Source organism: Gastrolobium bilobum, unplaced genomic scaffold, assembly GCF_033153095.1.
Source record: "Gastrolobium bilobum isolate Gb01-03AN ecotype WA unplaced genomic scaffold, APGP_CSIRO_Gbil_v1 utg829, whole genome shotgun sequence".
Taxonomy (NCBI): Eukaryota; Viridiplantae; Streptophyta; class Magnoliopsida; order Fabales; family Fabaceae; genus Gastrolobium; species Gastrolobium bilobum.
Window position 1 is genome coordinate 461,837 of NW_026899533.1, and position 27,142 is coordinate 488,978.

At 34.3% G+C, this 27,142-nt stretch overlaps 3 protein-coding genes across 4 annotated transcripts; 2 read left to right on the forward strand and 1 right to left on the reverse strand.

Annotated features, from left to right (window-relative positions):
• Positions 1-1,928: 1,928 nt before the first annotated feature.
• LOC133291115 (glyoxylase I 4-like) lies at positions 1,929-2,738 on the reverse strand. Its single transcript, XM_061489311.1, has 3 exons — positions 2,551-2,738; positions 2,301-2,406; positions 1,929-2,183 (listed from the first exon to the last, which is right to left on the reverse strand). Exons 1-3 carry the CDS (start codon positions 2,691-2,693, stop codon positions 1,929-1,931), a joined length of 504 nt encoding a protein of 167 aa, XP_061345295.1. The 5' UTR covers positions 2,694-2,738.
• Positions 2,739-7,569: 4,831 nt separating this feature from the next.
• LOC133291081 (mediator of RNA polymerase II transcription subunit 17) lies at positions 7,570-12,060 on the forward strand. 2 transcript variants are annotated; one of them, XR_009748762.1, is made up of 9 exons: positions 7,570-7,716; positions 7,907-8,105; positions 8,813-8,926; positions 9,169-9,254; positions 9,382-9,766; positions 9,895-10,356; positions 10,435-10,755; positions 10,899-11,275; positions 11,626-12,060. XR_009748762.1 is itself a non-coding variant. In XM_061489263.1 (8 exons), the coding sequence occupies exons 1-8, from the start codon at positions 7,622-7,624 to the stop codon at positions 11,223-11,225; spliced, it is 1,989 nt and encodes a 662-aa protein (XP_061345247.1). In that variant the 5' UTR covers positions 7,570-7,621; the 3' UTR covers positions 11,226-12,060. The 2 variants fall into 2 exon arrangements, 1 of the variants encoding a protein (XP_061345247.1); XM_061489263.1 differs by having other exon boundaries at positions 10,899-12,060.
• A 6,275-nt stretch (positions 12,061-18,335) lies between these two features.
• On the forward strand, positions 18,336-22,240 carry LOC133291110 (uncharacterized). The gene is made up of 4 exons (XM_061489306.1): positions 18,336-19,452; positions 21,418-21,597; positions 21,685-21,736; positions 21,857-22,240. Exons 1-4 carry the CDS (start codon positions 19,193-19,195, stop codon positions 21,944-21,946), a joined length of 582 nt encoding a protein of 193 aa, XP_061345290.1. The 5' UTR covers positions 18,336-19,192; the 3' UTR covers positions 21,947-22,240.
• Positions 22,241-27,142: the final 4,902 nt, after the last annotated feature.

Sequence of the window (27,142 nt, forward strand, 5' to 3'; positions counted from 1 at the left end):
TATTTTATCTTATGCTACCTTTTATGGGCATTTGAGATACTAAAAGTAAAAATATTTATAAAATCAAATTATTTGACTTTATTTATTTGATGCTAGTTAAAAAACACGCTATTGTTTACACAAGCACGATACCTCATTAAATGCCAAATAAAAGGTTGAGTTGCCTCAACTAACAATGCTGTGCACGTTGATATTTTCAAAATGATTTGAAACTGGAGCTTAATATTAATAATAAATACAACATAAAATTAATGAAGTCAAATGGGTTTTGTTATTTAGCAAAAGCTAATGAAGTCCTTACATGTTAAAAAACTTTTAAACTATAGGAACTTATTAAAAGTTTAGTGAAACTATTTGGTATACACAGTAATTTAACCGTTATTTTTTTGTATAAAAAGTTTCAACAAAATGACACACAGTGTTATATTTTTATACTATGTTCATTCTTCTTAGATGATACACCTAGTATTGTTTGTTGCCTTTGGTATTATCTAATATATTATGTCTTCAAAATAAAAGTGTTACTATCATGCATTTATATTCTACTTTGGTAGTTAGAGGCTGAACAAAGTCCTGAACCATTTTCCAGCTGTGCCTATCCTGCCTAGGTACTCCTTCCTAACATGGCTCAAATCTCCCTTGAGGGACAAGTAAAGCACGAATTGTCAAAAAGGATGCACTTTGTTCTCGGTTACCGTAACTTCAGTTATAAATGAGTAGTTAATTTTCATTTATAGTTTTTGTTTTGTGGATGCAAGAAATTGAATTGAACTAAACAGAGTTCATATAGATGAGCTCATTAACCCTCTTACCTGCACTCTCGTTCATTTCTGCTTTTCAAATTGTGAAAGTTGCAGAAATAGGAGTTCCTTGCAGCCCAAAACATCCAGAAAGAACTTCATGCTGTTTTGGACTGAAGGGACCTCCTAGTTCTTCACTTTCCTCATATTCACTCTACAACTCAATCTGTTCAAAGGCTTGATACTTACACTTGTCATTAGTATTTTCAGTTTTTATTTCTTTTTGTACATAACTTGTCATTAGTATTGCTAATAAACTATCACAGAGGATCTGTCATAGCTAGACCATTGCCTCGGCAAACTTTATTTTTGTCTTCCTGATTTGTGTTCTTATGTTTCTGTTCAAGAGCTAAACCACTTTTGGTATTTCAAGAATTCAACCCATTTCTTCATCCTCCATTAATTCCTTAAAAAATCATGACATTTTGTACTGTAGCCAGTTGTGTCATATTTTCCCAAAATTATAATCTTTTTCTCTCTGAAAATATGTGGCTGAGAAGCGTAAGTTAAATCAACCTCCCTCATTCATGCAGGGGAAGCCAAACCAAATTTAGGGGACAACCCCACCCCACAAGACTTGTAAATGGGTCACCAATTCATATGCTTCTAAAACACTCAAGGTAGGTGTTGCTGGTATAGTGGTATTGGTAGTAATCAAGTTAGTTCCATGGATTCTCGTTTTCTCCAAGGAAATGTAATTGGTTACATTTACAATGAACTCATTGTCATGCTTAAATTTCTCTTTCTTTCTTAATTAAGCTTTGAAACTTCTTATGATAGTATATTCGTTAAGAAAAGTCATTAATGCCTCATCTGTAGTCTAAGGCAGTCTCACCTTAAAATTGGAAGTCAGATGTAAATTTGACAAGAAAATATTATAGTTTCTGCTTTGTGGTTAAGCTTGGTAATCTTTTTGTATTAGTACTATTTTCTTTTTTTTTTTGTTGGTGGAATTATAGCTGTGGGTCACCCATTCACCCCAAGTTCCAAGTTTAATAAGAGTTCCACTAATTTTGCTTTCACAATAAATTATTATTTCTATTGCTATTTGCTAACATACAACATAGTTTATATATTTACACAAGAATTCATGGGAATTGAGCTCAGGCATATAACTGCCACTTGTTGCTACATTGGAATCATTTGTTGAATCTGCTGCTGCCGATCTTGAATGTTGCAATTGAAGCGCGAGCAAGACCACGCATTCCCCTCTGATAAAGGTACTACCGGGATGTTGTCACAGTTGCAGATTTCAATCATCGAGCCATCTGGGTCATGGAAGAATAGCTGATCAACATAGATCCCATTTTCCTCTACTATGTTCTTCACGTACTCTATTTTCATTTGCTTCAGTCTATTCTCCACTGCTGCTATATTTTCACACTAGAAAAAAAGAACAATTCGCTCAGTTCACGTAAAGTACTAAAACAGATATATATATATATATGACTATGCTTTTAAGTTGAAATGATTTACAGGTACTGGGAGATAGAAAGATACTTGGAAAGAAATGTGGTTGTCCTTAGGATTAATGTGAACATTCTTGGGCATGCCTTCTGGGTCTTCTGATTGAAGGAGGTGTATGCCAATGCCATAATTGTATAACCTACTCAGCATCATAATCAAATCCAAAAAGTCAATTAGTATTCAATTTCAATGCAAAACAGTAAGCGAGTCTGTACCCCATTGATGTTCCTATGAATTTTGGCAATAACATAATACAAATATTAATAAAAATGATTAAACATACCATGCACCATTGAAGTCTAACGAACTAGGCCTCCTAATAGGAGAGAACCCAAGAACGTTCACGTAAAAATCAACGGACTTCTCCAATGATCCACACATCAATGAGATATGATTCAATGACTTCAGTTGCAGGGGATTGGCCATTCTTTCTGTCTTTCCCTTTTCTCTTTTGTGAATCAGACAGAAAATGAAAAGAGAGGTAGGTTCTGAATTTTATGGCGGTGCAAAAAGGTTCAGGCGAATCAGAGAATATTATGGATAAGATAGAGAAATTTGAAGGAATCCAATGCCTCTGCCAGCTTCTTTTTATAGGGACTTGGTAAGAAAACTCTAATATTTTCTTCTGCATGTGTTAGAAGTTTCATGTTTCAATTTTGGATTTGTTTTTGTTTAGATTCGCACAAAGATTTTATGACACGTAGATTTCGTGTTGGTGAATCAGGTCTCGACAGGCAACACTTATCTTGTTTCACGACATGACACGTAAGTGTGTGTTTGTCTTGGTCTATTACTTTTCGCAGCTGAGAAAACATGTCAATGCTAAGGGGATTAAAACTACAGATAAGCATGCAATTGAGACGGAGATGCTTCTCATGCAGAGAAAAGCTACCAACTACGAAATTTCTCTAACTAACATCCTCATTCTGAAGGCGGCAAAAGCATATTGTGAGCTGTGTTCCTCTTCTGAATTTTTTTTTCTTATGACTTTTAACAAGTGGATAGTTTTTCTAAACTTAGTCATTTTTTTTTTTAAAAAAAATTATATTATATGAAGAAAAATAAAGTAAGAAGTTAACAAGATTATTAACAATTCAATAATTATTTTTTGTTCCATTTACTGTAAAAGAATAAAAAGTTTGTGTCAAGATGCTAACCTGTCTATATATATTATACTTGAGAAAAATGTACAAATAAATATATAATTTTACTTCATTGGTCTATTTGTTTTTGAACTGTTATAATTGATACACTAAGTCTTTCTGCAAATTAAGGACTAACTTAATAATAATAAACATATTCTAACCATTTACTTTTATTAAATCTAAACCATTGACATATTTTAATTAAAAAACCGTATCCTATTTTAGCTTTCTTTTATATCACCAGTAAATTTGTTATAACGATAGTTAAGAGTATAAAAACTAAACGGGAGAAAATTAAAGTTAAAAGTGGGCTTTTTGACCCTTATGCCCCTTAATTGATAATTAATTACCAAATTGCCTTTCATTCAAAACTATTTCGAAAATTTACCCTCCCCAACAAACATAACACCAATCTGCCCCTGTTTGACCGTTGACCACGAAGCCTACCCGGGTACACCATTACCTACCCGGGTAAATTTTGAAACTTTTTATCTACCCGAGTATGTAGGAGTGTACCCGGGTAGAGTTCTTGAATCTGGGAAAATAGTTGAATTATTTACCCGGGTATGGATCAGTGTACCCGGGTAAATCGCGTCCAGAAACCCCAATATGTATGGATTTCGGCCATTGTTGCGAGGTATAGGGTTTTTGAAACCCCAAATCTCTCTCTCTTACCCTCTCTAATCCGAAACATCACACATATTTCATCTCATCATTTCAGAAAGCTGAATCTTGGTGGGACATTGAGATTACATCTCCACACTCCCATTTTGTGCTAAAAAATCCGAACCAACCTCCAAACCCAAAACCTAGATCTAATTTTTGTGTGAAAGATGAGTTCAAGTCCAAACATGGTTCCTATAGTTATTTACTACAATGGGAGGCATTTTGAAGGTCCGAACGGTGTCCGATTTGAAGGAAAAACAAAAACGATGAAAATCAAAGTGGGCACTACATGCAATGAACTGAAGGAGAGAATTCTTCAAAAAATGGGGTCAGAAGGCATACATTCCATCCACCGCATGATAGCCAGGTTAGAGACTGTAGTGGATATGGATACAATATACTACATTGGAAACGATATAAATGATGATGAAGATGTGGAGTTCGTAACAGATGCGTTTGTTGAATGGAAAGTATTAAAATATATTGAGATATATGTTGAAGTTGATGTTGGACAATCTTCATCTTTACCGGTGCATACAACCACTACTGCACACTGTACCGGTCAAGAAGATACAGTTGTACGATCTTCTGCACCTCCTCAGGTAGCATTGGATGATGATGAAGAGGATGAAGACGAGGACTATGTGGACAGCGAAGATGAGGGAGAACCTGAAAGTGCTATTCCAGAAGGTGATTCGTCAGACACTGACGTGGACGGTAATTTTGAGGCTGACATGAGCGCCGTAAGTCTCGGTACCCCAACCTTGTCACCACTTCATGTCGACCTAGTCAGTAGTGGTAAGTTATTAAATTTGAACATTTGCTTTAGACAATTTATTATTTGTGGTGGTATTCATTCAGACAAATGAGAGTTGATCTTTAGATGCAGGGTCTGAGGAGCCATTCTGGAATGAAAGCCAACATTATTCATTCATTAACTGGGCGCACCCTAATGACGAGTTGGAGATCCTATATGGCGATGATGACTTGCACGGAGGTTGGAAGTTAGGAGATCCGTTATTTGTGCAACAAGAATTTGGGTCCAAACCAGAATTGCAACATGCTGTGAAGATACATTGTATGAAGGGGCGCAGGACAGCCATAGTTGAAAAAAGCGACGAGTCAAGATTTGTTATGAAGTGTAAAAACCATGCTACGGTTGTCCCTGGTATATGAGGGCAATTAAGCCGAAGAAGGGAGCTAATTGGGTGGTCCGTAAATGGGGTCAAGGTCACACATGCCTAAATCAAGGCCTAGCACAGGATCATAGACAGTTGGATTCAAATGTCATTTGTGCGGCTATAATGAGTATGTATTCTACTGTGTATTTAATGATTCAGATTAATTGAGAATATGGTAAAGTTATTTTTTTTTCCAGATATGTTAAAGGAAGATCCATCCACAAGACCAGCTCTGATACAGGAGAGGATACAGGGAACATATGGATACAACATAACGTACAGGAAGGCCTGGAAGGCAAAAATGAAGGCCATCGTTAAGTTGTTTGGTGACTGGGAGAAATCGTACGCATTCTTGCCAAATTGGCTGAAGTATATGACGGAGGTGAATGTGGGTTCTGTGTTCAAACTTGAAACAAATCAATGTTTTGATGAACGTCGGGTTTATACAGACAGGGCCGTATTTCAAAGGGTTTTTTGGACATTTCACCAATGCATTGAAGCATTCAAACACTGCAAGCCTATAATTCAAATTGACGGCACTCATCTGTATGGGAAGTACAGAGGTACTCTATTGATTGCAACATCTCAGGATGGAGATGGATTTCTGCTCCCTATTGCCTTTGCTGTTGCAACATCTCACGGGAAGTCAGCTCGCCTTGCGAGTAGCCAAGGTTCTGGTAGAAGGCTCTTACCATAACCTCCGAGTATGGGCACCGCATCTCCGCCAGGTGAAGTAAATGTGTCTGCTCAAGAAGCGTCACAATGTCAAAACGCTCTAGGTTGAAGAATGCTGAATCCAGTGATTTCGGTTCGCAGATCTTCCGAGTCATGAAAAACTTCACGAACTTCTCGTGTGAAGGTATGTCATCCTCAAACAAATATCCGAACGTCAAGTCCGGAGCCTGACTCGAAGCAGCCTGGGGCTGAGAGGATGACGACCCATCGTGACGACTCTTGGTTCTTCTCTCGGAATGGGTCACTGGCAGCTTTGAAACGCGTCGAGAGGTCATTGTGTCACACTATTAAACTGAAAAAATAACCAAAATCAGAAATTAGATACATGTTAGGGTTAGGGTTAGGGTTAGGGTTAGATTCAGGGTTAGGGTTAGGGTAAGCGTATGACATACGAATTGATAAAATAATTCGGACAGAATCAAATGATATAAACGAAAATACAATGAATCAGAACAGAAATCATAACATAATTGAAAAAACTGAAAAAAAAAATGCACCTTTGATCGATTTCAATCGGTAGAAGGCAGAGAGGTTGCAAGGTCCGCGAATGATGATCATAAACAAGACGAATTAGTGCAAGATTATGCCTGAAATCGCTCAAGAAGACACTCCTCCAGCAGCTCTACTCGGGTACCCCTTTTGTGGGTTTTCGAAATGGGGCTGCTGGGGTATTTTAAAACCCTACCGTCGATGTTTACCCGGGTACACTGCTCCTTACCCGGGTAAATAATTCAACCATTTTCCCAGATTCAAGAACTCTACCCGGGTACACTCCTACATACTCGGGTAGATAAAAAGTTTCAAAATTTACCCGGGTAGGTAATGGTGTACCCGGGTAGGCTTCGTGGTCAACGGTCAAACAGAGGCAGATTGGTGTTATGTTTGTTGGGGAGGGTAAATTTTCGAAATAGTTTTGAATGAAGGGCAATTTGGTAATTAGTTATTAATTAAGGATTATAAGGGTCAAAAAGCCTTAAAAGTGACTACTTATAAAAGACAAAATGGTATATTTAGGAAAACAAAATTTGTGGCTGTACCAATAAAGAAAATAGTTTATTTGACATTTTAAATTGGTCCACGAAGCAATTTTTGTCAAATCAACTACAAATTTGTATTTATTCAATATACAAGTTGAGTATGCACCGTACTCGCCTTAAAAAATTTCTTGCTTCATGTCATTTGAGATAGAGATAAATGAAGCAAACAAATTAATTTTTTACATTATATTAAAATATAAACTATGCATTGATTATATTAAACAAGTTGAAAATTAAATGAAATTTTCATTTTTTTATTTTTTCTGATATTTAAAAATAAACAGGAATTATTCTTACAACTTTTTTTTTTCTTGCAATCAATTTCTTAATCATTGGATTAAAATCAATTTGATTTTGATTCAAAAATTAAAAAAATATTATAAAGTTGTATTTGTAAGTTGTAACCATGCTTGAAAATAAATTCCCGAACTTTGTATAAAAAAAAAATCCCAAACTATTATTATTATTATTATTGAGATGGGCTTGGACTTCAAGGTAGTCTCGACTCTCGAGCCCACACTTTTACGCCGCAGCTCGGACGGCCATAGGGTTTTGTGGAATTTTCCGGGAAAGAAATTTCCGACGAGAAAATGGACGAGGAAATGCAATTGCAAGTTTCTCTCGACAAGCTCCCGATAAAGCGATTGGAATCCATCGAAGAAAATGGAATCGAACGATTCCCTTCGTATGCTTCTCCTCCTCCTCCTCTTATTTCTCACTTCTTCTTCTTGTTTTTTTTTTCTCCCTAATACTAAATGCGTTTCAACAGTATCGATTAGAACAACAAAATTGAACCGTAATATATGTTCGTACTTGTTCTCGTAACTTCTTTCTTCTCAATTTGTGCACGTATCTGTGTATCTTTGTTCTTGCAGAGATGTTGATTACGATGAGAAGCGACTCTCCTTAATCAGGAGAATTGACTTCGCTTGGGCCGTTGAGAACGACGAGGACAAGAAAAGGCAGAAGAAGAGCTCAAAGGAGACCTCAACACCATGGCAATGGCAGAGCATGGTGGAGAATTTGCAGTTGGCTCATCAGGAGCTCTCTGTCATAATAGATCTCATCAACACTGTGAGTAGTGTTTGTTACTTTCAGCAATGAAAAGTTTATGAATCCGGATGATAAGTTTAATTTTCTCTCTAAATATCTGTTTGCGACAATGCAAGAGAATTGCTTGAGGCTATTCGGTTTCTGACAAAGATCTCTTGTAAAGGCTCCATTTGGAACATGATTTAGAAGAAAAAGCTTGTGTCCTAGAATGGAATGAAATGAATATCAACTTATAATGCCAGAGGAACTAACAATCATCAGTTCATCATGAGACATCTTGTCTTAGTTGGTTCATTATGAAACTTTTCATATATAACCATGTTATTTACATTCTAGGGTAGCAAATTTAAATAGGGAAAAGTTCAAAAAAACCCCATGATTTCTCTCAGAATCACTTATCCCTTATTTTTTATATTTTTTTTAATCATTTATCCCCCTATAGTTTTTTTCATCCAGTCCACCTTCTAACACTGTTAAAAATTCAGTTAGACTATCCATTTTACCCTTATAAAAAGAATCACTGTGAGACTATCTATTACTGTGTTCCTACTCACCTTTCTCATTTTCTTGAGATGAAAATTTCATAGTGATATAGTGAAAATTTCTTGAGATTAAAAATGCATTATTATTATTTTTATTTTTTTTGGCGCTGTTGTTTGTAGTGTAAGTTATGTGTAGACTGACAATATTGATATGATATGATGCTTTGTTCAAATTATTGTGCTTAGGTGGAAGCAAACGATGCAGTAACTGTGGCAAGCATGACAAAGCCAAAACTATTACCAAATGAAGTTTTGTCCGACCTTGCTGTATGTGCAGCCACCAAGCTGCAATGCTACCGTGTAAATATACTTCTATCTTCTTCTTTTTCTATTATTTTTTTTAGTTTATTTCCAGTTTTGTTATGTTCATAGTAGTAAGTTAAGCTCCCTTTTATAATGAAGAAAGCTTATTTCCTTAAATTAAAAGAATGCAACTCAAACTTGAATCTCTTACAACTTGTGTATGACTACAATCACACCTGGTTTAGCTTTTACTGGGATATGTAATGAAATCTATATAAAATTTTCTCTTCTCTGTGCAGCACGTTGGGAAATATTTCAAGCAATCTGCAAAGGCTTTTGAACAGCAGGTTGCTCGGGAAGCTAGGTTTTATGGTGCCCTTATCAGGTAATTTTCCATCATTAACTTTTTAAATTTAAGACGCTTATCTGTGTCAATGCTTGCAAGAAGCTCACTTTAGGAGAATGCTTCTAGTTTACATAACGGTGAATCACATGTCCTGATAAGTGGACAGGTTGCAGCAAAATTGGAAAGTTAAACGGCAACGTCAGGCAGCTATAGTTCCAGGGAATGAAGGCTTCACCTTTGATCTCTTTGATAACTTGTATGACCAAGCAGCTATAATTCGGTCATCATCTATGTCCACTGTTCGCGTCAATCATGATGCAGCTGGAATGCTGGCAATAAACATGCCTCCCAATTTATGCCATTCTCTCCAATTCGGTTTTGTTGGTGCACAATCAGATTACTTACAGAGGAAATCCAATGAAAACAAATCCCACTTTTCAGGCGATCATCATTTTGGAGAAACCGGCCAAGAGTCTTTAAGTGATGAAGAGTGTGTTAAAAAAACACATTCCCTCCTTCGTGAAGCACATAAAGCAATTTTCAACGAGCAGGTAGATTTGTTCTTTTATTATTATTGTTGGTGGTCGTGGTGGCTGTTTAGTTTATCTTGTATGTCTAATTTCCGTACTTTGAACATCCCCCTATCGGTGGTTTGTTGCTTTGGTACTTGTGCTTCCAGGTGTTTGATCTTGTGAATCGTGAGGCATTTAACACATCTATGGGTGTCAGTGTGACTGGAATCCGGGAAAATTATTTACAGTTAAGCTTAGGTCAAGGAACCTCTGTGTACTTATCACTAGTGTCCTCTAGTCAAGATCATCCGACAGTTGAAGGTGAACTCACCAATAATGTAGAAAATGCAATTTTACCATTGGAATCATCTGATGGGATGAAGTTTGATGACAAACAGAACACTCCTAAGAAGAAAGGGCAGTTTTCCAATTCTACCTGCTATGAGATATACATTCATCAGATTTTTCACGAACATATGTTTGGAAGAGGCAGTGAAAAAACAATTTCCTCTGGTAGTCGTTTAAGTGGTGTACAGACAAAGGATGGGTCCAGTCTTCTTGGTCATTTTTTTACGTCTTTGGCTCATAGGATCTTTTCAAGTAAAGTTCTTGCAGAGCTGGAAAATGTGGTATTGCTCTTTTGAATTAGACTTAAGCTGCTTGTTAAATATGGACATTTTGTTTATTGAAGTCTTTGATATCTGCAGGTATGCAAGGTCCCATATCTCCAGCTGATTTCTAATCCCACATGGCATTCTCGGGCGTCATCATGGACACTCTTCATGGATGTTCCTCAGTCCATTCTTCGTGGTTGCCAAATCAAAACATCAGATTATTGTGAGAAAAATGCTATCAAGCGTCAGCGGCAGTTTTGGACTAAGGTGGTGGTAAACGATGATTGCATCAATGTTAAAGGAGAAGGTTCTCCTGATGTTGCTGGCCTGTTCAAGGGAAAGCCTGAGGAAACTCACTCAATAAACAAATATGACTGCAACTTAGCTGATCTTCCTGTGATTATTTTGCAGCAGGTAAAAGTGAAAACAAAAAGTTGATGTTATTGCAGTAATTATTGTATTCGTACTTGGCGGATTGCATTTATGTAGTTGAGTCACATAAACTTGAGTCTTACGCATAATAATCCCTTCTTATTATCGCAATTGAAATCATACAGGTTGCAAGTCAAATTATTAACTGGCTCTATCAGGAAGCTCTGACGGTTGGGATAAAGGCAAATCGGGATTTCTTGTGCTTATCTTTTGAGCTGGAGCAGGGTGAAACACTCGGCCTGGTTGCACATGTGGATCCAGACGATAGTGAAGGCTGTATATCTTGGTGGTTGGTCATGGAGGACAGTTTTGCAGAGGAGCAAAAGCTTCATATGAACATCAACGATGGTGCATCTGAATATAGGAAATTCCTAGGCCATTTGTCTCTTGATTTGCTATATGCAACGCTGATCGACTTAGTTGGTTTGTGTAGTGGTGGCGGCGGCCAATGAAGTTATATTGCTTGTGTTTTGTTGCACCAGTCAAGTGGAAGATCTTCGAGGTCTCTAAGCCAACCATCAGACGTTGGATTCGATGTCTCTGTCTCTTTTTTTATTTCATGTTCCTTCCACTTCAACTGTTTTTCTTTGTCTATTTAAGAAAAAATAATAATAGAGGGAACTTGAAAATAAAAATTGAGATGAAGAGAAAAAAATGTTAAAAATATTTATTTTTTTTCTAGAGTTTTCTTATTTTCATTTGGATATATTAAATATTTTATTTGGATATCTAACAGACTAACACGAGAATTTAAAATTTCTTTTTTCATTGGATAATTTTTCTCGCGGAATGAAGAATTTGAAATAACATCTTATTATGAAGAATTTTAAATTTCTATCCTGATTCCAACAGGTTCTTCAGCTTAATCATCACTTTCGAAAGAGAAAACGTTGAGAAATCTCCCGGTACCGATGAAGTAGACATAGAAAGTGTTGAAGGCATGGGTGGCGATGGATCTAGGTGACTGCAGATATTCATTGCCTTCGTTGGGGAGATGTCGGAGCTTGGTCATAAGCTAAAGATCAAGTTGATATCCTTGGTCCATCTTTGACATCGACAAAAAAATGCATTTGACTTTTGATTGTTATTCCTTGTGTTTATTGTGCTTAGCAAGGATGGATCCAACATAATGGCGAGGGTTTAGAATCCTCTTGGGAATTAATTTAACGGGCGTTTGGTTGAGGAGAAATTTTTTGAATGCTAGAGAAATGTAATTACTAGGAAAATGGTTGGAAAATGAGTTTGATAGAAAAATGTAAAAAAAATTGTTTAGTTGACCGAAATATTACCAGGAAAATTTATTTAAATTTGTAAAATCTATGTTCGGGAGAAATTTCGCACTTTTTTTTTCATTTATCCAGTTAACTCTAAATACCACATCTCAAGTGGCATTCTGTAACAGTGAATTTCATCCAAAAATCAACACAAAAGTCATTTTTACATCTATTCTATTTGTCTAGTATTTTTTTTTAAAACCTGAATCAAACGTGGTATTTTTCAATATCCACTTACATTTTCCCATCAATCTCAAAATAAATCTTCAACCAAATACTACCTAAAAGTTTTATATAAATATCTCTAACAAGACTTCTTGGCTTCGAGCATAGATAATATACATGTTTATGTATTACATAAAAAATTAATTCAATTCAAAAATTTAAGATAATAATTGATGATTATGTTAATGATTTTATATTAATACCTCTCTAACACCAAGCTCATACAAACTTTTGATTTTTAATCATTTATACCTTCAATTGGCATTGAGTTGGAAGTTTTTCTGTTGAACCAATGACTTCAAGTGGAATTGGTGGAAGAACCTATACCTATGTTGTCAAATCTTCATCCGCATCCACTATAACATCTTCTCATTCCTTAACCATCTCATAGACCAGCAACAACTCACCACGAGTAATTTGCTCCAGAAAAACCTCAAACCCGTTGAAAGCTACCGAACCAAACATACAACGAAGCCGCCACACTCCTCTTCACAGTGTATTCGAACCTTTTCTTCATCGAAAACCTCAAGAAACCAAACAAATTCACCATTTCTATTTTATTTTATATTTCATATGAATAGTTGTAATTTAGAAGAAATAATATACGTTACAATTCAAACTCTCATACAACTTTCTGACTGTGTCATTGGTCCAATAAAATGCTTCAACAAAATTTGTGCTTCCCTTATAATGGGATGAATTTTAAAGTATTCAAAAATGGCGATCTTTGCGGCTAGACTTTGGTTTTTCTATGGTGTCGGTGTGAGGATAGTAGGTTTGGTCGTTGAATATGAGTTTTGTAAGCAGAAACACTTTGAAAACAAATTTACTTTATAAACTTTTTTATGTATAAAATTTGCTCCTACAAGACTACTAAATTAAGCAAGTTGTTGCTAAGAAAAATTGAGCCAATACTGACGCAAAAAATGTCAACATGATTAAGAAACAAGAATAATTATATTTGGATGCACGACGCCTACCATCTTAAATGTGCAGTAACACCAAAGTATAAGTGCATATTAGTTCTAATTAAACTAATTATAATCAAATAATTAAAATTATATAAGTGTAAACAAATGTGAATTAGTGATATATGTACCCAACGCTGTTCTACAAGGTAGTGTTTGGTTGAAGGTTTATTTTGGGATTGATGGGAAAGTGTATGTGGATATTGGAAAATACCACGTTTGGTTCAGGTTTTTTCAAAAAATACTAGGCAAATAGGATAGATGGGAAAATGACTTTTATGTTGATTTTTGGATGAAATTCACTGTTACAGAATACCACTTGAGATGTGGTATTTTGAGATAACTGGAGAAGTGAAAAAACAGGTGCAAAATTTCTCCTTAACATAAACTTTGTATATTTAAATAAATTTCTCTGATAATATTTCGGTCAACCAAACAACTTTTTTTACACTTTCCAATAAAAAAAATTTCTCCAGAACTAGGGGTGTCAATATGGGTTTTGACACGCGGGTCAACCCGCGACACGACACGAAAATTCGTGTTCGGGTTGACCCGTAAAAAAATTCGTGTCGTGTTCGTGTTGGAAAAAATGACACGCAAAAAATTCGTGTCGTGTTCGTGTTTATGAATTCGTGTTCGTGGCGACCCGTATTATTTTTAATTATTATTTTTTTATTTTTTTATTATTATTTTTTAATTTTTTATTTATTTTCGATCTATTTTTTTAAATTTTTTTGTCAATTACTGTTTTGTCCCCTATTTTGCGTGTTATTTGTGTCGTGTCGTGTCAACCCGCAAAAAATTCGTATCGTGTCAGTGTTGAAGATTTTGACACGAATGAAAATTCGTTCGTGTTCGTGTTGATGTATTCGTGTCGTGTCAACCCATATTGACACCCCTATCCAGAACGAAACAGTACCTAACAAACATAATGCTTGGATGCACGTTATCAAGCAAACCAATCGTAGATAGAAGTCCTCGACCCCGTAATTCACGAAGAAAGAATCCCAAAAAAGAAAAAGAAAAAAGTCAATCATGGTTAGAATACAAGCATCAAAAGGTTATACAAACTTGTGAGCTGGACAGCTTTCTTCGTGGAAATTGTGGTTCTAGACTTCACTCGTCCAAGTTTTCACATTATGTTTTGCACTTGGACACGCTTCATTGAAAGTTGGGTTTCGTTTATTATAAAGAGAAATATCTTACCTGTTTTTAGAAATATTTGGTTTAATAGGTATTATTTTAGTGATAACATTAAAAATATAAATAATTAAATTAGTATAATATTTAATGATACAAATAGAAGTTCCGAAAATATCTAATAATTTCTTATTGGTGTATTTAAAATGAGCACCGCATGATTTAATTTACGGATTGAGCAATTTGTAAGTGCTTTTATAACAAACAAACAAAAATCTCTTATTCTATATATTTAACCTGCATTGTATCAAGTATAATATTAAAAAAATAGTCAAAGTAACAAATAATAATGACTTAAATAACTATTATGATGCACGTTGAATGTCACATAAAAATTTCTTACTCCTAAGGAACGTTTGGTAGAGGAGATTTTTTTTTTTTTATCCGAGAATTTCAATTTTCAAAAATATAACTTTTACATTCAGTTTACGATAATATCTTAAAATTAAAAATTTAGAAAAATTTAATTTTTCGAGAATCTCCCAAAATATCGTGTATCAAACGACCCCCTAAAGTACCCCATTGGGATTACAGAAAACTGATTGGGTTAGGACTTTGGAGCCTCCAAATTAGACACACACATGAAATTCTCATTATTACAATCCATAAATTATCACAACTTAGGGTGGCTACTCTTTAGAGGTGAGGGACCATGACAACCCCCCTCCTCTTTCCTCAATTTTTTTTTTAAATTTAAATTTTATAACTTTTTAAGAAAACAAATTAGGTTGACAGTTGGCGCCTCCCCACCTCTGAAATAAAGTTTTCTCACTATAACTAAAATGAAAATGATATACATGATCAAGCTTAAATTAAAATGTAGGGCCCTAACCCCATATATGGAAAAGAAACATTCTGCTGCTGATGTATGAGCTGGAATCTTTACCAGTCACTTGAGTGCCAAGCACTAAATGCTCATCGCTGTTTCATTGCCATTATTCGATATATTTTAGGTATTATAGAATATGAGTTTTTTTTTCACTCACTAATATATATCACCCCAATTATAATACTAACTATAGAGTTAAAATATGAAACAATAATAACATACATAATTAAAGTAATATATAAAAGTGAGCAAACTCGCGATTAGAAACTAATTAATGCTTTCTCTCATTTCATTTACATAATATTTTTTTCCTATAAATTTATTTAATAAACATTAAATAAATTGAGTCTGTATTTAAATTGTTTTACTTGACATTAAATATTAATTGCGCCGATGCGTCACTTCTAAAATGGGGAACATTAGTTAGGTACATTAATAAGGAACACTAAGGTCATGTTTGATGCATAGTATAGGATAAGGCTTGATAGTATAAGACTTGATAGTATAAGGCTTGATTGTATAAGACCTGATTAAATTTTAATACTATCCAGCATTTGGTGTGACCTTGTATAAGATAATGCATTGTATAAGATAATACTATCCAGTGTTTGGTAATGCATTGTATAATACTAGATAGGATAAAAATAAATTCTTTTGACAAAAATACCCTTTAACAAAGAATTAATATAATTCTTCTAAATAAGTCATGATATTAAAATATAAAAATTTAACATTAACATCACATAAAATTAGAAATAATAAATCAATTGAATAAAAAGATAGTATATTTCTGTTGGTTTTTCATCGCAGTATATTTTTTGAGCAAATTGAACTTAATAAAAGTATCACGTACAATGAGGTCATGTTTTATCAAATCTAGTTAGGAAGGGACATATTATCGAACAGATGGAGGGCATGAGGAATGAAGAGAGATACTGCACAGAATCATGAGGGCAAGCTTAAGAGGACCAAATTGAAGTTCGGCCCAACTGAGAGTGCATACATTAATTGGTGGTGAAGTCTAAGCCTTTCGAATAGAAGCGAGCAGCTTTTGGAACATCCTTGTGTAGTTGTAATATCCATCTGAACGACGCTGCCATCAGGGCCGCCGTGTGTGTTTCACGCTTCTTCACAGACGCACACACAGACGTGGAATGTATCTCACAGACGTGGCAGACGGATGGTGGCGGAGGGAGAAGAGAAGTGAGGGCTACCGGGAAGAAAGGGGATGAAGAAGAAAGGGGTATAAGGGGAAGAGAAAGGTGAGAAGTGATTAACCTCTAATCCATCGATTCTTAACAGGTCTAATCCGGCACTCTCAGACCTGATTAACTTATACATCATTTTGATGTATTAAGTGATCATGCTGTATAAGCTTATACTATACAATAGTTACATCAAATAACTGAAAATGTCATAATGTATAATATAAGTTTATACTATCAGGTCTTATACGTTACACCAAACAGGCCCTAAACATTAGGTACTGCTCTGTTTGAAGTTTGAACAATAATTTTCCGTAACTGAATCCTTTACTTCCGAACTTATCATCACAAATATGATGAACGTTAAGCTAACATTAAGCTTCCACGTGTCTTTTTACTTAGTTTTCTTAATCCCAAAAATGAGCATATGAAAATGATTTTGAAATTTCATGAAATAAACCCCATAAAATAATGGACGAGTGATTATCATTAGAGAGTGTTAACGCGCCGAGCCGAACCGAGCTTTGATTTTTAAAAGCTAAGCTTGTGTTTAAATGTGTCAGTCTGACCAAGCCTATTACCTGTTATAAATATAATTTCAGCCTGAGGCCTATTTTATTTATAAAAAAATTAAAGCCTGACTTAGCCTGTTTAAAACAAAATAAGATAACAAAAATTTATCCAAACAAAATATACAATCAACAACACTAGTAATTCCATAAATATTCATAAATTTAATGTATATCCAAAAAACATAATATAAAACAAAATTATTCAAAAAGATTGTTTAATTAATAAAATGGGATAAAATGGATTGATGAGAGAGAGAGCTATCACAAGTAGTATAAAATAAAAATAAAAATTAATATATTAGATCAGCCTGAGAGGCTCCAAGGCCGAATTTTTTAATTGGAGCCTGAAACCTTTTTATTAAACGAGCTTTTATACAGGTCCTAGCATGTTTCTAACAATCAATTTTAGACATAAAAGCTCAGGCCTTCACGAGTCAAGCCAAAAGCCCCTGGCTCGTTTAGCACCCCTAAATCCTAATTATCATGTTATAAGAGATAATATCTCCTAAGATCCGTATTTTCTTTTCTTTCTTTTCTTTTCACATGAGTCCACGTGAGTTCTACACCTTTTTATATGTATAAAAAATAAAGTTATTTCCTACAAGAGAAATCAATGTGTTGGAGCTGGGTGGGTCGACCAATTTTATGTCAAATTGTATAAAATATGGGTTCATTTTTTCTGTTATCACTGCAGATAAGTTATCTGCATTGAGCCCAATACGACATTATTTTAGAGCAAAAATTATGGTATTTTTTTAATTTTAAATTATTTCAGGGTTATTATAGTCTTTATTATTATAATTTTTTAATTTTTCAAATCAAAATGTCATCGTTTTGGGAATGAAGGTAGATAACTTAACTACCGTGACTGCGAAAATATTTTTTTCATAAAATATATGGAAAAAATATTTGTCCTTTTAATGGAAATAAAACTATGTCATTTTAAAAGAGAGAAAGACACAAATTAATTTTTTATTTAAAATTTAAAATAAAAAAATCATTCGTTTTCTCTTCAATAATTTTCATTGCTCGTATCATTCTTTATTTTAAAATGACATAATTCTATGTCATTTAAAAAGAAAAATGCAAATCCAAAATATATCCATTTTGTGGATCAAAAGTACTGAATCACTTTTATTTGTTCAACATAATATTTATAATTTAATATTTATTATATATTATTTAAAAAATTAATTGAACCTGATTGGATTACTAATCCAATATGTCAATCAAGTCGACGAGCGGGCCAAATTTTAAAACACTCAAAAATTATTCCCAAAAAGAAATAGGATGAAGATTGGAAGGCTTCCTAAATAGGCACACGAAACGAATCTCCATTACATCAAAATCTCTTCCTTTTACTTTTTTTTTTTTTTTTTAATGGTGGAAGTTGGAAGAGTGCCGTAACTCTGATACTTTTGTCCTCTTGTTGAGTACTCTTTCAGGAGAAAACGCTTCCGCATGCGCACGCACGCTTCTCCAAAGAAACTGCGTAACCCTTTCATTATTACTCGAATCGGAGATTCAGTGTTTGGAGAAACCCAAATCAAGATCGTTTCTTTTTTGAAGATTCAGTTTTTTTGGCTCCCTGCTCCAACTGGGTTTCCTCCAATTTCTCATAAAGGGTCTTCTGTTCTACTAGATTATTGAATTCCCAATTCGTATTTTTGTTTAATTTTTTTATTATTATTGGAAGAGATTTTTTTTTTTTTTTTATAACATGGATTTTGGTGGTGGGCAAGGGTCATTGTCGAGATATACTTTTCTTTTTTCCTCGGTAAGATCATTCGTAGGTTGAGAATTTGTTATGTGACGATGATTTCTATGCCTCGGTTGGCTCAGTCTACCATTGTTTTTCTTGGGTTTGAAGGGATTACTTGGTAGTAAGTAAATAATTTAGAAGTGTACTATAGATCACTGCAAAATTCTTGGAGGGATTAAATTTCGTTAGTGGGTTTTGGAGATCAGAGGTGTGTCTCTCGGTAGTTTTGCGGAAAAGTGTTGTTTTTTCCTGCATAATTGTTGGGTTGATTTCGGGATTAAAAGGAATAGAAGGTGAGGATCTAGAGAGGATTTGGTGATTTGTGTTGTTAGTAGTTGGGAGGTTGTTGTGGTGAATGTTGTTTGTGTAATCTGTTGCATTGCAATGTCTGGTGGAACACCGGTTGGTGTAGGTGGATATATGAGGCAGAGACATAGCCAGGGGTATGCAAGCAGTGGTGATGACCTTGAAGATGATGCATGCTCGAGGCAGCGTTCTTTTCAGCTTCCAAATCCTCCACGTAGGACATGGGTTGAGATGTTGGAAAATTTTCTTTGGCTTGCTTCAGCAGCTTTCATTCTATACCTTGGTGATCAGCATTCCAATTTTATATATCTCTTGTGCTATGACAACCGAATCAGAAGGTAACAAAAACATTCCAATTGCTCTCTCATGCGTTATGGTTTGAATTATATTTATAAACTGTCATTGCTTCTTTAGTTCAGAATAATTCACCTCAAAGTTTATTATTTCTTTGTTGCTTACTAATCTGTGCCGCGATGCTGTGCACCGGTTATATGATTATGGTAGGGCTTCCCCCCTCCTCTAATTGTTAATTTGTTATACACATAAGCAGGATTAAATACATCTAGTTTATAATTCATTGGAACGGTCAAATTAATTTGAACGAACTAATTCAGGAATATCGATCCAATTCTAATTAACCAACCTTATAAAAGATTTGATTCATGATCATGACTAAACATGGAAAAATAAAATGATAACAAAGACACAAACCAAGTTAACTGCAAATCATATAGTAATAATACTACAATAAAAAAAAAAAAAAACAAGTATAATACTATAAGTAATAAAACATTGCATGCAAATTGCTTCAGAACTTTCCTACAAGTATAATACTCTAATATGCTTACAAAAATCTAAGTTGAAGTGTCAACAGGGGATTGCTTTAATTTTGTCGACATTATTTTTGTAATGAAGATTTTATATAACCTTTTTCTTTACCTTGACATGTGTGGTGCTTACTCCAAGTATGTAATAACTGACAACTGCTTAAAACTAAAGGAAACCAAATTACACTCTAGATGAATTATAAAAAAAGAATTACATATAATTCTCTTCATAAAAGAAATGACATACCATGCCTTCCTGAACAACATTCAAGCTGCACCTCCTCTTCAACAAATAAAGATGCAGCCACGGAAGTGAAAACAACTGTGTGGAGAATAAGCATTTCAAATATTTTGTTCTGGAAGAATAATAAATGTGAACTTCATATATTTGTTCAGGAAAACGAATATTTTGAACTTCATATTCTAATAGATGTGAACATGTGAAGAATAAATTAGGGGCAGAAGAATAGCGTCTTGGGCAGTAAAAACTGATATAATGTGAATTGGCAGTAAAAGCTGTTAGAATGTGAATTGACATGTAGTCATGAACAGTAAAAGTTCAGTGGTATGCAGAAGCTCTCTATTGTAATTTTCATAGATGTACTTATCATTTATGGATTATTCTTGTACCAAAGATGGTGGCAGCAAGCAAATAGTTGCAAAGACTTGACTAGGTTAACCCGCATGGTCAGTTTGGAGGTATAATTGTTCTGGCACATGTTGAATATGTGAATTATATGGCTTGAAAGTATACATAGAGCTGCTTAAGTAAGAGTTTTTCCTTACTGATCATTAATTGAAGGCCTTGCCAACTATCGAGTTCACCACATTGTGAGCTATGAACATTGGGGGAGCGGTAAGGAACTAAGGATATGGGTCAACAATGTTTTGTCTTCAAGCGTGCTTTCATATTTAATTGCCATGAAAATACTTAGGTCAAGATTTGTCATTACTTAGGATAATTGTGAATTTGGCTATTTTAGAAGGTATAGAAATGATAGGCTTTCAAACAACTTATTGATTGATGCCCTAATTGGTTGGAAGCAAATATTACTAGTCATAAGAACAGATTATGATACAAGGTATGCATGCAATGATTAAATAGTCATTCCTGAACATGAAAGCAGTCTATAACCCATAGCATTCCTGTTATTGTGTGGGTAATTCTTGGCTAAATTTTATCAACTCCCAGCTATCAACTTGTATGTACCTACTATGGATATATTAAGCTAAATACTCTCCTAAGTCCTAACAGATATCTTGAAGTGGAATGATTTATGTTATGCTATTTGACTGGATCTTCCCTATCCAATTGTAATAAAAGAACCTGATTTGATGATGTATGAGTATGGCTATACCTATTTGAAGATATCTGAATCTGCAAATTTTATAGTTGCTGTGATTCTGAGAGATTCTAATACTTGACTTTTAATCAGTATCACAATTTTCATGATCTTCTCCTTAGTTCTATTGCAGACTGCCTTTATATCTTGGGATGATAGGTATTGGTTTGAACGCATTGTTTTTCATTTATACAAGTATCTTGGCTTGGAGTGTTAGAAGGTTTGATGAAAAATGGGGATTAAAAAAATGGGAAATAACAAGTATCTCTGTGTTGCCATTCGCTACAGTGTTTGGAATCATCTCTTTTTGCTTGTAAGTAACGACCAGTTCTTCAATTTTTATTTTTGTTACATGTTATGTTTCCCTGTTTTGCTGACTCTCTATTCATTACCTGTCTAGGTTCTCCTTTGCTTTGTGGCCAATATGGAGTTTCTTGACTCTTCCTCTTTTGGTATAGCAACGGTTTTGTTTTACATTTATTGTGTTGTTTTATTCCTATCTACGTTCTTGTTTTACTTATCGCCACAAGGTAAAATTGTGTTAACCACCTTATTGCGCTTATATTCTGCAGTTTACACTATTCATGGCTTTCATGGTAGTACTCCCTTACCTCATTGTTGGGACACTCCGGCCTCAATATGATGAACTCCGTACAGATTAAGACTCATGATTCGAGTGAGGAATAGGAACTGACTTAGATAAAAGAGTTTCTAACACATATATGTCAATGATTGATTGGTTGCCGTTGCTATGTGGTTTGAAGTTTTGTCTCCAAGTAGCATGATGTATTACATGTTATGTTTTCGTAAATTGGTGCTAAGAGTAAGAGCTAAAATTCTTTTCCTTACAATCACACTAGCTTAAGGTGATGGTCAGGCGGCTGGTCTTAGTTGCTAAAGGTTGAGTTACAGGAATTATGGTTAGAAGTTTTTTAGTTTTGTGAATTGTGATGATATACAGCATTTTTGCAATATTGGTTTTGCGTGTCTATTTAGTTTATACCACCCCGCCTCCAAACTTAGGATTTCTTTTCTGAATGGCTGCATCTCTTAAAAATTAAAAAAGAAGAGCTCAATATTTCTGCTCTTTACGCTTTCAATTATTTCCATTTTGCTCACAAAGGCAGAAAACGTTTGAAACTCTTTTGACTGAGAAGACAATGTATTTTAGTTTATGCATCCAAACTTTGCATGCTTTTAGCCTTAGCAGATTGATTACTCGAGACTGAAAGATCATGAGGAACTTAACAACAGAACGTGAAATGTAAACGTATAGGTGTAGTGTGGTGTGGCTGCTGCTGCTGCTTTTTTATTTTTTATTCTTTTGGTGTAGGCAATTGCTCATGCACTTTTGGACTAGAGTAGTAAAATACTCTGTGAAATACTGATTATACATTTCGACTCCCGACATGCAAAATGGATACAATAAATGGTGTCTGGATGGCCTTTTTTTCAAAAGAAAATAAGTTCTTGAGTAAGCAGGAGTTAAAAGTCAATTTATTTATTTTTTAAAGTTAATTTTGTCACAACCCCACTTGAACAATATCTATGATTCTATATAGGTGTTCCATGTCTTTCCCTACAGTTTCCCAATTGCTTCCGTTCTGTTTTTAAATTATAGAGTTTTGTATTTTTGCCACACTTAGAGGCTATAATACGTCAAGGATGTATGTCTTTACATGTAATTAACCCATGATATGAGTGACTTTTAAATTTAATTTAAAAGTCACCACACCTCTCCACTATCATTTTTGGTGATTATACATATATAAAGTATTTATTAATTTTAATATTCAAATAATTTTTTTATTTCAAAGTATTTTTTTTTATGTATTTCATCCGAGGATAAAATAATTTTAACTTAAAAAAATCTTAAAAACATTCATTTGGATAATTGGTCATCTCATAACTCATCTTTTCGGGAACAATGATCATTTTGCCATGTTATTGGCAAAAATTTATCGGAATGCCACGTTTTTTAAACAATTTGCTAAAATGTCACGTCACCAAAAACATTACAACATCTGGTGTTTTACGTTTGAACAAGTGACAGTGAGTTTAAGGCCACGTAAACTTGTTGAACAATCTAGCATTTTTCAATCAGTCAACATGTCAGGCCTACGTCACTTTATTGTATAGCGCGTGATATTTTGACACGTGGAGAGAGAGGACTAAAGTCGTTGGATAGTGTATAGACTATAATGTAACGTGGCATATGCATATGGACTATCCATAGAAAAACGATAAAAACGATTTAATGTCCAATAAATGTTGATTTGTTTTTTGTTTCCTTTTTGGAAAATATAATATACAATAAAGACGATTTTGTTTTTCCAAGTAACGTACAAGCATGGAAAACATTTAATAGTTGCATGATTCAAAACCTACTGTTATTAGCTCAGTGAATTAATCAATTCTGCAAATTTAATGTCCAATAAATGTTGATTTTTTTTTTTTTCTTTTTCAGAAAATATAATAAACAATAAAGGCAATTTGCTTTAAGGGAAATATTTGCCAGAATTTATTAATTTTTAATTTAATGTCCAATATTTTTTTTTGCAGAATTGATTAATTCATCGGGCTAATATAACTTTAAGGAAAATATTTGATATAATTTTATTAATTTTTGATTTTGATTTATTGCAGAATTGATTAATTCATTGGGCTGATATGGTTGGATTGAATCATGCAACTATTAAATGTTTTCCATGCTCGTATACGCTACTTGGAAAAGCAAATCGCCTTTATTGTTTATAATATTTTTCAAAAAGAAAACAAAAAATAAATCAGCATTCTATATGCATATGCCACGTTGCACTATAGTCTCTGCACTATCCAGCGACTTTAGGCCTCTCTCTCTCCACATGATTTTAGTCCTCTCTCTCCACTTGTCAAAATGTCACGTAACACGTTGTATGACGTAGGCTTGACACCTTGATTTGTTGAAAAAATATTGGACTGTTCATCGAATTTGCGTGGCTTCAAACTCGTTGTCACATGTCTAAATGTAAGGCTTCAAACTCGTTGTCACATGTCTAAATGTAAAATGTCAGGTCTTGTAACGTTTTTTATGATGCGGCATTTTGACAAAAATTTTAGAAAACGTGGCATTCTGATAACTTTTTACCTTATCACATGGCAAAATTGTTGTCCTTACCTTTTCGCTATATTTGTTAGGAATATATAAGGTCTTGTGTCCGTCTTACCATGGAAATGAATCTCGTAAAGGATTGACATTGTACGGCTGGTGATACACCATTGGACTTGCGTACTTCGGTTACTTTACTTTGGTGCATGATGGCGTGGCAAAATTGAGACCTGTGGAATCTCTTGCAAGAGCCTGACCCAAGTTTTGTATGGTTTAGGCCTTGTGGATTGTGTTGGTCATTAAATTCGTCTCGTCGCTAGCATTTTTGTGGATGCTTTTATACTGAAGTAAATTGGATTCACAGCAAATTAAATAAATTAATAATAGAAAGAATTCTCGCCAACCCACCACAGGCACAGCCCAAAAGTGAGGGACATATATGGTGAGTTGGTGACCTTAGGGAAATTCCATTGCGCAAAGCCGAAAAGGCTTTTTCTTTGATTTTGAAAAGAGAAAAAAATGAGGTTGATTATATGCAATTTTACCTTGACATTTTTTTTATAGAGAGATTGTTATTAAAATTATGTGATCATCCGGTCAGAAAGAATAATTTTTACTTCTCCAAACCTCGCTCTCAAAATCGCCTTAAGTAGTAGGCCGATATATAATTTACGATATTTCTTGTAAATTGTTAGCATGTAGTTTACTACAACTACCAGAAAAATCATAGGAATTGAGGGGGGAATGAGAAATTTAATGGTAAAGCCTGAGCCACAAAATAAACAAGACAAGGACCTCAACCATCTCTTGTCCCAAAGGATGAGAATGACATATTTCAACTTCAAAAAGGAAAAGTGGCTTCATTGATCCTTACCATCCTTAGTGCTCATCAGATTTGCACAACCCATTATTGGTATACATTGAATTCTGAAATTTTCTACTTTTTTTTTAAAAAAAATGTAACTGTTTGTGATAGGGAAGCTCCGAAAAAGACTTCGCTTTTGCGGAATGGGATGAGAGCAATAGCTAAATATGATTGTGATTTGTGACCACTTAAGTTCATATGCAAACTCAGCACCCTACTTCGTTTTTATCACAAATCTCTATGCAGCTTTTTGAAGGATGCACATGGCCTTACGTTGGTTGTGTTCAGATTTCTAACATCACGAGTAGGTTCTAATGAAACGGACAATTCGGGTATATATGAAATGTTTCCGATCGTGGTTAAGTTTTCTTGATAGGACCCGTCATTGTAGAATGCTAAAAGTTAGAATTCTCAATTAACGATGCTAAGCAATATATATTATATATGGTATTTTCTTTTATCATTTAGTTGTAGAGCCAAGGAGTACATGTCAAGGAATTCAGGTAGACATCAATTGTCATTGGAACTTACTCTGCAGCAGTATATGTGTATCACAGAACATTGTGATGAACAAGTTGTTACTGAAAGTAGGGTTTAATCAATATCATATATACACTCAAATAGCCGATCTGTCTTAAAACTTTTGCAGAAAGAAATACAGTTTAGTGGGTCCATTTTAGTTACGTCATGTAATTGGAATTATTGCTCCAAATGGGAATATAAAAAAGGAGATGTGTCTGCTTAATGGTCATTGAGGTTGAAAGGTTATACTCCTTAGTAGCTAAAGCGTAAAAGAACTCTTAACATGTGATTAGGAGTATCCAGCTGGAAAGGTATTTCATGTCAAGGATCTTACGTGAGGAATGAAATCCCAGTGATGTGGAAAAGTATGGCACACTCGAGAAACGTATCTTTGCAAATAAGATAGTGTGCTGCACTCATGTTCCATTAGTTAGGAGTTATGAATTAGAGCCAACCCCATTGGAAAAGTAGCAGATTTTGGTAAACTAGGAAGCTAAAAACAATACTCTCACTCACATTTCTTATGCGAGCCGTGTATTATTATAGAGAGCAGTCTTGTTTCCTGATGTAATTCGAAATGGGTATATATATATATATATATATATGAGGTAGGATCCTTTGATACTGGTGTCAAATTTTAATTTTGACACCTCATCTGAGAGCCGTTAGATCAAAAAATATCAACGACTATGATTTGCAAGCATGTGACACCTTTGATCTTTTTTTATCTTTTTTTGATCTAACGGCTCTCAGATGAGGTGTCAAAATTGAAATTTGACACCAGTGTCAAAATTGAAATTTGACACCAGTGTCAAAGGATCCTACTATATATATATATATATATATATATATATATATATATATATATATATATTTCAAACTATTTACCAATTCAATGCAAGTAAAAGGCATACAAGAGTATATACATTTAAGTCGCACATTAACCTCATGTAACTTGTGTAAAAAAAAAATGTATTATCATGTGTTGCTTTGTGCAAAATACATGTAGAGACCTATATAACTTGAACGCACACTATTGTAATGCGAGTTTTGTATTACACTAATTTTTACACAAATCACGTATGAAGGTTATGCCTAACTTAAATACGCAACTTTGAAACACATTTCACAAAAAAAATGTATTATCATGTGTTGCTTTGTGCAAAATACATGTAGGAACGTACGTAACTTAAACGCACTACCATAATGCGTGTTTTGTATTACACTAATTAATTTTTAGATAAATCACGTATGAAGGTCATACATAACTTAAATACGCAACTTTGAAACACATTTCACTCTCATTAAATTGATTAAAAAAACAACGTATATAACAAACATTAAGCTCAGTGGTATCAAAGGGCAAAAGCGCTTGAAGGTAGG